At 38.8% G+C, this 12,071-nt stretch overlaps 1 protein-coding gene across 1 annotated transcript; it reads left to right on the forward strand.

Moving 5' to 3' along the window:
- The first annotated feature begins 1,733 nt into the window (after positions 1 to 1,733).
- On the forward strand, positions 1,734 to 8,294 carry LOC145213310 (uncharacterized). The gene is made up of 11 exons (XM_080081538.1): positions 1,734 to 1,797; positions 2,670 to 2,804; positions 2,969 to 3,151; positions 4,609 to 4,758; positions 4,951 to 5,124; positions 5,685 to 5,793; positions 5,906 to 6,017; positions 6,357 to 6,634; positions 6,882 to 7,105; positions 7,394 to 7,678; positions 7,831 to 8,294. The coding sequence occupies exons 1-11, from the start codon at positions 1,734 to 1,736 to the stop codon at positions 7,941 to 7,943; spliced, it is 1,827 nt and encodes a 608-aa protein (XP_079937664.1). The 3' UTR covers positions 7,944 to 8,294.
- Positions 8,295 to 12,071: the final 3,777 nt, after the last annotated feature.

Below are 12,071 nucleotides of genomic sequence, written 5' to 3' on the forward strand. Positions count from 1 at the left end.
TTAAATAAAGTCCGTATCCTTAAATGCTTATAAACTGTATTGAGTTGAAATATGTACAAACGTAACAACGTAGTTTTGATTTCTTGTCAGTTTTGTGTGTGTCCTAACTGTATTCTTCAAACATTTGGAACAAGCAAAAAATAATAACAATAAATGTTTATGTGATGTTCGGCCCGTGCATTTCTCTGCATGTGTAAATAAGAACCATGGATTTAGTTGTCTCGTGACAATAATGATGTCTGTGTTGTATGTGTGCACATGTATGCAATAGATGAAAAACAATCCATTCAAATTGTGTCTCATGAGCAAGTTTCATTGTACAACAGGCTCAGTGAGATAAAGCTGGCAAGGATTTTATATAACAGAAAACTAAATACACATTTACGTAAAAGTAATTTAGCAAATCAACGTCTAATCTAGGTAAAGTCCAGCTTCTGTGTGACAAGAAGTAGAAATAAGGCAATTATGTCAAAAAATGGGACAAATTGCGAAACAAAAAAGTAGGACTGGATAATAAACTACACTGGACCAGAAAAATCCGCGATTTTGAGGAGGTTAAAACTTGAACAAACATAATAAAGTTACCAGTCCCTGAATGCTGAAGGTCATATGTGTTAAGTTAAACCATAGTTAAGCGCACCAAGCAGCTAGAAGTAAAAACGAGGCCCAACGTTTAAGCGATCATCTAACCTAAACTCAGTGCTTAAGATCAGTATTGGGCGAACGCTGGGCACCGGTCCGTGACGTATCTGTTACCAGTTCGCGAGTAAACAATGCATCAGGACAAGACCAGAGCATGTATTTCAACAAGGTGGGCTACAACATCCATATCACCGAACAAACTAAATGTGTAACAGTCGCAATACGCAATTTAAGGTACAGTGTTGCAGTGACGGTATATGATATGTATTTCTGAAATGTGAACCATTCATACATGTAAGTGTAATGTCATAACAGACTACAGGAACCAGCATGTGTAACGGGGTGGTGACCGGCGAATCTTGAGTACACTGACGCTGATTTTGGTAGCTGGAAGCACAAAAAAAAATCGGCAGTTAATTTTCCAATGAATCATAAGGGTGCATGAAATGGTCACATCAGTGCAGCTGGTGATAAGAGAAGATAGGCTGTATTGGCTAGAGAAGCTATCCAACAGCACTCCAGTTTATTGAGAGTAACAGGCTAAACAGCTATGCCTCACCTATTCTGTTCGAAACCACACCTGGATTTAAACCGCCGAGAAATTGGTTTACAATGGCTAAGCAACTTTATGGAAATTGTAGTGATGTCGGTTCGTTGTCACAATATCAATACAAATCTGTAATAAACTGTTACCAGTTGCACTGATGAGACCTAATATGGAGAAACAGTGTGCACTGTCTGCAGACATTTCCAGTGTATTTGACAAGAATCATCCTGCGGTGAACAAAAAGCAAAAACGTTTCTCAACACAACACCTCAAAAAACATCAGTTCTTGTATCTTTTTTTCGCGCAGTATTTCTTGCATCATTGTTTCAGGGTTCGCAGAAAAACGTTGGGCGACAGCAGCCCTGGTGAAGCCGCACAATACCCAAGGGAAAAAGGCAAATGGCAGGTACAAGGGTGAACGAGGTAACGTCCAGTGTCAGAAAGCTTGCTGTGAGTTTGGGTGATTGTGATTTAACGAAAGATTTTTGTTTTTACAACAGTAAATAGGATTCGAAATTGAACAAAGTGTGAAATTGAAATCAACATGATTCGCGCATTGGCATTGTGCTTGGTTTTGATGGCGGTTGGCGCATACGCCCAAGATAACAGTAAGTTAAACAACTGAAAACGGTATTAGGAAAAAATTGTTGCGCAAAATTCTAGTAAAAAATAAAGTATCTTTATCAGTGCTTCTTTCCCAATTGTGTCTGTTCAATATTGGTACAGTGATTTATTTAGAAGGAAGCAACTTCAGCGTTTCACTAAAAATAAAATTGCCAGCGATGTGGAACAAAACATAGACATTTTGTGAAGCGAAATAAATCAGTGAAATATAAATTCTACGTTTTATTCTACATTGCTGGCAATTTTGGTGTAAGGAAAACTACTCTTCAAGTCCGTGTTTTGTTCACCTAACTTAAAGGATGTTCAGTATATACCAGGGGTAAGCAAACCTGTTTTACGGCGGGTCTAATAACATCAAAAATAACATGCGAGGGCCACATAGGTTTCAAGCCATATCGCAGCGCCATTCCAAACTGTGGCCAGTAAAGTGCTTTTGCGGACCAACAGGAATGCAATCTTTTTTGGAGTCAGATTGTGCTACTGTCAAATAGTAAATTGCGTTCAAAATGAAATCGCTTCTACTGGCGAATGTTCTTTATTCCATCACAATTAACATAAGAAAGGAGATTGTTCGCGCACAATAACGCTTTGATAATTTTAGTATTATTTGTGATGTAACAAACTGCCTCTGTATGCTCTATGTTATGCGTCCCATGAAACTAAAATCCTGCATGTTATTGCACAAATACTTTACAATAAATTATCTTCAACGTTTGACTCAAGCTTTAGATTTTCCAAGGTATATAATAAGGCCAAATACTTTTGTGAGTCGTAGTTTGGTAACTTCTGGTTTTGATTTTAGCTCGCGAAAGTGGAGCAATTACCAAGCCTACAAACGCTTGTTTTTCTTGTCTAGGTACTCAGCCCTTGAGGTGTTATAGTGGAATTATCACTCAGGGCGAAGCCATCGACGATCGATTTACGACCGGGTGTGAACCAAACGATATATGTATCATCTACAATTTAACAACTGTACAAAATAACCAAACCAGTAAGTGGATCATTAAGACTGCTTTAAGTAGGACTAGGGGGGAGTACCTTTGTAGGCTACTTGCCCGTGACATTATAGGCCTAAGCAGCTAGCCAGTTTGTCAGATGTGGTTTCAAAGTTTGACGTTTATGTCAAGATTTTAAACGGATTTTTTCATTTCTCAGTAATTCAGTACGGAAATTGCATACCCGATTCATACGCTAACGCCACCAACGAAGAGCTTTGCGATGTAGCCCAAGAAGGTTTGTCTGACTTCATTTTGAACACTTGTGTTGCATCCCTCTGCAACACGTCTCTGTGCAACAAGTTTGCTGAGCCACCAACCATTCCCCCCGAAACTGAGAACGGTAAGTTTAACTGAATTTAAAGTAGGGAATTAACAATAATTCGTAAACAAGTAAATTCTCATCATAAGGTCTCATCAGTGCAGCTGGTGACGAGAGATCGGCTACACTAGACAATGTGGCCGATCTCTCGTCACCAGCTGCACTGATGAGACCTTATAGGTCGAAACAGTGTGCACTGTCTGCAGCTTATCATTTATTGGCTCCATGCTTTTACATTGATATTGTGACACTGAGCCGACTTCACTGTGGTTCCCAAGCAGTTGCTTGGCCACTGTGAGCCAGTTTCATTTGTGCTGTATGCCCAGTTGTGGCATCGCACAGACTGGGTGATGTATGGGGTTGTACCCTGTTGCTCACCACAAACTGGAGTGCCGTTTGCAGGCTACACTAGCCAATACAGCCGATCTCTCGTCACCAGCTGCACTGATGCGACCTTACATAGGTGTCAACAGTGTGCACTGTCTGCAGCTTATGGGTATATATTTTCCAGTATACTTCAGGCAAATAATTCTAACCAGTTTTGTGCATAAATGTTGAAGAGCACTAGTTTAAGACACACAGTCCTGGTGTAAAAGCATCAAGTTAATAAATGATAAGCTGCAGACAGTGCACACTGTTTCGACCTATAAGGTCTCATCAGTGCAGCTGGTGACGAGAGATCGGCCACATTGTCTAGTGTAGTCATGTAATGGCACTCCAGTTTGTTAAGAGTAACAGGCTAAAAAGCCCTGGCCTCACCTATCCTGTTCGATGCCACAACCAGATTTAAACCACCGAGAAACTGGTTTACAATGGCTAAGCAACTTTATACAACATAACAGTAAGTTCAGAAAACAACCAAAATCGGTTTTGATTAAAAGAACGTTGCCTAAAATTTCTTGCTCAAAAAAAACTGCCAGCGAAGTAGAAAAGAGCGCAGACATTTTATTAAGCAAACGTTTTAACAAAAACAATTGACATTATCAGCGAAAAAATAATAAAATGTCTACGTTTTATTCTACATTGCTGTGGGCCTGTGGCCCACGAAGCGTCTTTGCGCGACCAGCAAAAGTGCAATCGTTTTTAAAGTCAGATCGTACTGCTGTTAGATAGTAAAATTGTGTTCAAAATCAATTCTGCTGGCAAATGTCATTTATTTTATCAAAACTAACAAATAAGGAGATTATTCGCGCACAATAACGAAGACTTCTGATCCTTTTAGTATTCTTTGTGATGTGACAAACTCAAACTACCTTTGTTTGCCTCATTTTATGCGTCCTGTAAAATCAGGTGAACTATGTCCTGCATGTTGTTGCAGAAATACGTTTACACTTAATTATCTCTTAACGTTTAACTCAAGCTTCAAATTTTCCAAGATATCTATTAAGACCAAATACTATTGTGACTTCTGGTTTAGACTATAGCTCGCGAAAGTGGAACAATAACCAATATTACAAACGCTTGTTTATCTTGTTTAGGTACTGAGCCCTTGTGGTGTTATGTTGGAAGTATCGTACTGAACGAAGACGGACACGTGGTCTTCAACAATCGAACTTCGACCGTGTGTGCACCAAACGATGTCTGTGTTAAATACTATATTACAACTGTGGATCATAACCAAACCTTTAGTAAGTAAAACCTAAGTACATGGACGCCGACAGAAATTTGTCCAGGGGTAACTCTTCCCCCTACATTCCAGCGCCCATGCCCAAGCAGCTCGCCAGCTTGCTATATGTGGTTTTAAAATTTGCAGTAAATTATCGAAAAGTTTTTTCAAGATTTCACAGAAAACAACCGGATTTTTTATCATTTTTTTTCAGCGACACAGTCTGGGGCTTGCATACACGAAGAATACGCTTACACCATCAACCTTTGCGCATCGGCCGAAAACTTTACTGGATTGGCTTTCGACGAATGTGTTGCATACCCCTGCAACACGTCTTCATGCAACGAGTTTGCTGAGCCACCAAACTGTCCCCCTGAACCCGAGAACGGTAAGTTCATTTGAATTTAAAGTAGAATTAATAACTCGTTAACAAGTAAATTCCGGATGTATGGGTATATATTTTTTAGTATAGTTCAGGCAAATAACCCTAACAAGTTGTGTCAGAGTTGTAAACGGGCATGAAATTGGAGCCCGAACCTGAAGTACAAGCCCGAAACCCGGCCCGAAAGTACAAGCCCGAAACCCGGCCCGAATCGTTTTCGAGAAGCCCGTTTAGGCCCGAATGTTTCGTTGATAGGCCAATACATCGAAGCCTCAGGAAAGGCCAAGACAACAAACACAATGGAGAAGAATAGACAATTGGTCAGCAACAAGGCGATTTAGGGCTGTTTGGCATTAGGTCAGGTTCAGCAACGGGCTAAAAATAAAATACTGAAGCAGAGTGTAAAGTCAGGCACGACTTATAACCCTGAGTTTTGTGCCATTGCTGTCCAAACTAACGAAGTGCAAACAAAGTTTTATATTTGTCACAAAATTAAAGTTTACTTTTTTTGCACAATCATTCACCAAGTGTTTTTGTTTATTAAAATTTTAAACCCTGAATTGCAGATGTTAGAATTCTTCCCAACTGCACTTTGCGCGAATCTATTCATCGTGTGCAAAGTTGCGTGGAGATTCTTGCCCTGGGATATCCTTACCATGACCACGACATGTGCATGTAAGTACAAGGGTTCAACACTAAGGCTGTGACACGAGCGTTTGAAGTTTTTCAACCAACGGCCGCCATTTACCTGCTTATTTTTGTTTCAAACTTACTGATGTTTGAACAGAAACAACGTGGATGCGACGATCCAATGCCTTGCGAGTTCTGCAATGAAATGTCTGAACAGTCCTTGTTTTACCGTGTTGGACTTTTTGCCAGAAGTCCGAAGAGCGTTAAACGTAAGTAAATTTCCACAAACTCAAAAGAGCGATTGATCAACCAAAATATGCGCTCTGAACTCATAAATTTTAAAACCAAGTTAGACCTTAATTTAAAACAATTCTTTGAAAATCAAATGAAAGCTTGTACGTTTTAAGTTAAGTGGTTTGCGTGAAAAACGGAAAAAGTGATTTGAATCTATTCATCAGAAATTAAACTTCAATATATACCACTTTACCACAAACGTAAAGCTTTTAACAACCGATCAAACGCGTTGATAGATAGCTTCTATGAAAGAAGGCAATGAATCAATAGTTTTGACACATCAAGAGCTGGTTTTAAGTGTTGTTTTTTTGCAGGGAGCTATGCCATTTATCGAGCACGTCTCATCACTGGATAACCTAATGGAATTGCTGCAAAATTTAGGAGTTGACGAATTTGTGACCCAGAGCGTAATCATGCAATACGTGTGCCCGACACCCGGCGTGATCCCTGTACTGCCAACACTGGACAGCCTCATGATCCCAGATATGTCCAACCCAGTCTGCGACGAGGCTATCTTCCGAGATCTTGTTGGGGCAGGACTCGACTTTATCAACAATTTCTATGGATCCACAACCCAACAAGAAGTTTGCGTGTATGTGTTTTATTATTTGGTTCAACGCTTTCTGTCTAAAGCCATAAACTGAAAGCCCTTTACGATTGAGAAAAACTTTATAACATTAACAGTCCGAGCATCTCACTTTTTTCTGCCTCAAGTTTTCGTTTTAACTAGGCTACATTAAGTCATCTGACTTTATTTTGAAAGCTATTATTAATACGCATAAAGTCCTATGCGTATAAATTTCTTTAAAAATATTTTAACACTGTGCTATTTGATAAAGGGCCATCACGGGGTTCACGGGTCGTATTGGAAGAATGCTTACTGGAAGATGCAACTTTACCAACTTTACATCTGCCTTCGATGGCCTCCTTGTTGGGCCTTTAGAACGTTTGCGTCCAGTGATCCGCAAAGGCTTCGTCATTCTTCAGGATGTCTTCTCAAACTTTACACTTCCCAACTGCAGTCTAATAACAACACCCCCACCGTCCCCAAGTCCAACATCAAGTAAGTGATACAGAACAATAACTTCGCTTTTTTGTTAACAAAACACTCGATATGACCAGTTTGTGCCATCTTAAATCCATATATGACACAAACCGCTATGGATATATTCCCGTAGCAAACAAGCAACAAATAGATAACACACATTAGGCCATGTTATCACACAACAAACGTGTAACACCAAACAGACACCAAAAAGTCAAATCTAGTTTGAAATCAAAACGTGGTTTAAACTGCAAAGGTTAATATATTAACAACCGGTAACCGTCTTTATTACTAATATTTTTTCAGTTCCCGAAATCAACTGCGACTATCTCTACTACTCGCAAAGTAAATGCGACCAACGCAAGGCCTGGTTCTGTGACTACGTAAAGTGGAGAACCGGGATAGTGGAAGGTTTCTTCCCTGCATACTACCAATGGGCAGCCGAAAACTCCATCGAAGTCCCATTTGAAATTCCAACCTGCAACAACTTTTTCCCTTACGACATGTGCAAGGGAGATCCATACTACAGAACATGTTACACCGATGTGTCCGGCTGCGAGTTCTGTTTCTGCTACAACCACGAATACTCCAGTAAGTATTGGCCTAAGTGGAAGTACTTATCTTTACCTAACATAAGACAAAGGTATCTGTGCTTCATATAACCGTCAACTTACCACAGAAAAATGTTGAAAAACATGCATAACCTTCATCACAATAACTGTTGTTTGTTTTTACTTTTTTAGATCCTCAGGCTATCCTTAGCCAATATCGTTACGATCAACAAACATGGCGCAATTTCCTCACAGCTTATAAGTACGTGAGCTACAAGTATGGCGACGGCGGGAGCTGCAACTAAATTTAACAAAGAAACAGAAGCAAATGTCAATATATAGTACAGGAGTTTTTAATATAATCAACAATATCTGCAGTGCTTAAATAAAGTCTGTATCCTTAAATGCTTATAAACTGTATTGAGTTGAAATATGTACAAACGTAACAACGTAGTTTTGATTTCTTGTCAGTTTTGTGTGTGTCCTAACTGTATTCTTCAAACATTTGGAACAAGCAAAAAATAATAACAATAAATGTTTATGTGATGTTCGGCCCGTGCATTTCTCTGCATGTGTAAATAAGAACCATGGATTTAGTTGTCTCGTGACAATAATGATGTCTGTGTTGTGTGTGTGCACATGTATGCAATAGATGAAAAACAATCCATTTAAATTGTGTCTCGTGTGCAAGTTTCATTGTACAACAGGCTCAGTGAGATAAAGGCTGGCAATGATTTCATATAACAGAAGACTAAATACAGATTTACGTTTAGCAAATCAAACGTCTAATCTAGGTAAAGCCTGTCCAGCTTTTGTGCGACAAGAAGTAGAAATAAGGCTATTATGTCAAGAACTGGAACAGATTGCGAAACAAAAAAGTATGATTCAAATTTGCTATGCTTGTTCGTTAGGAAATATTGCACATACATAATCCGTTGAGTAACTTTCGCCTAAAAAGATATTAGGTTTCAGCTTACCCTTTAAAAGAACACTACGTAAAAAATATAATATACTTAACCATGTGCTTTGTAATCGTCCAATCAGGAATGGAGATGTCGATGCCATGTGACCATTTCCACGAATCAGGACGCGCCTGTGATATGCGCAAGGGATGGATGTGCGATTACGTTCACTGGAAGGTTTCTTTCCTCAACGACTGGATGGAGAAGATTATGGAATGGAAGTAAGTGTGTTTGTTATCAATACACAATGAGCAAAAGAGTGTAAAACATGTAGAAAGCAGATTATAGGTTACCTGCTTTTGCAAAACTGGACTAAATTAATAAAAAAGCTTGTGTTACTACAACAAGATCTAAATCCAAGTAAATACTTGCCTGCTTTTGTTAGGGGATTTTAGGGGATTGGGTTACGAATTTCAAATGTCAAAGATGGGGCAACAGTCTAAACTTCTTTAACATTATCTATCTGTAGGAAAAATAATAATCACAACATTATTTAGTCCCCCGATCATTGCTTGGCCTTAAAAAACCTGACTTTAAAGTCAAATAAGGCAATACATTTGTAGGCAACTAATAGGTAAAGCAGCGGTAAAAAGTAACATAGGCTGCAAAAAAAAACAGGATAAAAAATATTCGATTCTCCAGTTATAAACTCACATTTTATTACAGAAAGAACAACATGATGATTGACATGCCAGAAGATATGGAGACTCAGGAATGTTATTTGGGCTGGAGCGATCATTTGTGCGTGGATAGCCAACAAATGCGATGTGTGAGCGCCGCTGGTGGTTGTCCGCTCTGCTACTGCCAGGACCACGAGTACACAGGTATGAATGCTAGAAAATATATGCAACAAATCACCATTGCAGCATCCCCATATGTTCTTATTTCTCTAATGACCTCCATAGTGTGTCAACTCATTAAAGGCTACAAAGCAATCCGGCAGGACAAATATATCTACTTAATAACAAATTATATATATTTGTAAATCAAAAACTTGGTTTTAGAAGCCACATATCTGGAAAGTACATGTTTTCGGCGGCATAAACTTGTATACACGGGCGCTTGTTTACTGTAGAACATTAAATGTAATGACTCTACTCAATATTTTGTGTTAACACCACAAAGCACTGTCTCAATATATTTAATAGATCAAAAGTCTTTTTACATTAATTTCACAAGTCAAAATATCTCGCAAAAGTGTTTTTTAAATACAAGGTCGACAGTAGGTTAAATGGACTTTTGCAGCGCTTTTATAGGGTATATTCGTTTGCTGTAGAATATAAAATTTGAGAACTCTTAACAACACGAAGCACCGTCGCAATATGGCACTAATGATTTGTTTTGCAGACCTAAACAAATTATATAGAAATACAATATTACGCTCCTATTCAATTTGGCTTCCATCACCTGACTATGAGTATTTGTTCAAATTTGTTAAATCAATATTTGCCTTCAAAGAAAAGTCAATTTTAGTCCCAATCATTTTCGGTATTAAATCAGCCCAAGTACAGTTTTTCTTCGCATTGTTAAAGCGCGGTATATGATACAAAGCGTTATATATTGGGGCAGAAAAGTAATTCACAAGACAAAATGCAGAAAGATGTAAATAACAATTAGTGGTTAGTTAACTCACAATACGCTAGGCCCATTAAAGGCCGTGATAGCTGGTCTGCATAGACGCTTTAGGGTTGATCCTAGTTATGAATTCATGTTCATTTAACAGGTTAGTTAACTAGAATTAATATTAACTATTCAATGTTTTCTTCAGATATGGGCAACGTTGCCAAGATGTGGCGAAAGGATTACAAGTTGTGGTATGGAATTATGCAGAAGTACAAAGCGGTTTTCAACAACGACATGTGTTAGAGACAAGAAACAACATAATTAAAACAACACTGTAATTTCTCTTACAACTGGACTAATGAACTGTAACTTTTAATAATCTTGCACATGGCAAGTAAATATGCCGGCTTCTCAGCTTGTTTTGTATCCAAACTTCAATAAATCAACAATGTAATTTATCATATCGCCTGATGTATTAGCTAAGTTATTGACTCCTACCGATTTTTAAATCAGGCGGCAGAAAAGTTTTTGGAAGTTGGACACTGCGCAGCGCAAGAGAGTAATAAATTAGAAATTCACCGATCAGTTAAACCGCACCAAAGCACGCCTGGCCCATTAAAGGCACAATATCGAAACAGCCAGTCTCCCAAGCATTTCCAAATGGCAAGTCGTAGGCTAGAAAAATCTAAGCCTGGGTTATAAACCAACGACAGGAGCTTTTCCGTGACTCGCGCTCTGCCAACTGAGCTACACAGGCTCAGTGGTGAACCTGTCGAAAGGCGAATCACAAGCACCGTCGCCTGGCAAGTATGTTGCACATGTCAGCTTTCTAGAAACCGTTTAAGATACATTAAAAGATATGTTAGTAACTAGAACCTCTGATAAAGTTGCTACAAGTGTGTGTACAAAGTGTGAATGCTGTATTGTATGTGAATGCTACACAGACCAAACAATCAATTATGTAGTAAAGAAAATAAAAGAATCGGCATCTTCTGAAAGAGTTTGGCTGTAAGCGATGGGTAGGAGTTGGGAAAGTTAACGGCTACACGACCTGTAAACACCCACATTGGGTTCAGTTACTTTTACTTTAGTATACAAGTTTAATTTCACCTAATATCAATATAAATGTTTGGCATGTATGGAACATCTGATACACCGGTGTCATTTTGTTAACTGATTGGGTTGAATTTTATTTCAGTGAAGCCGTTGAATTTTCTTAAAATCAAACTAAATGTTCGGCATGTATGAACTGTAATCAAAATATCTACCCCAAAATAACACACATTGTACAGCGGTATCACTTGTTACACGACTAATATAACATTATATACCAATAATTTACTTGTTTACATAGGGCAAAATCTATCATAGACATTCGACTAAACGATATCAAGTTAGTTGGGGTATCTGTATTGATTGAGTGCAATCGTGTAGATCATTTGTTTTTTTGCCGCTTACATATGAAGTTAACACTGTAAGTTGATACGGAGCCAGTACAGCCATCCCATGACACGTACAGTGGTAAGTAGCCGAGACGAGAAGTGTCCGCGCTTTGGGCCTTGTTGACGTGAAACCCATCCTGAAGAAAAGAGATACGAAGCTGGACAAAGAATCACGTGAAGCCGATTCACGCACGACCGAAAAAGGGGTTCGTTTCTCAACACAACATCTTAACATACCTGAAAAATGTTTCTATCTTTCTTTGCTCCTTGCTGGGTGTGTTTGACCAGTGTTTAGAGCTGGGGAAAAAAAGAACTACAACTTCTTCGTTAAAGCTGGACAAAGCCACCGAAAAAAGGAAAACTCTGGATATATGAGTGTACAGAGGTAACGCCCAGTGTCAGAAAGGTTGTTGTGCGTTTGGGTGATTGTGATTTAACATAAGATTTCTGTTTTTGCAACAGCAAA

Source organism: Phallusia mammillata, chromosome 2 (assembly GCF_965637545.1).
Source record: "Phallusia mammillata chromosome 2, kaPhaMamm4.hap1.1, whole genome shotgun sequence".
Classification (NCBI taxonomy): domain Eukaryota; kingdom Metazoa; phylum Chordata; class Ascidiacea; order Phlebobranchia; family Ascidiidae; genus Phallusia; species Phallusia mammillata.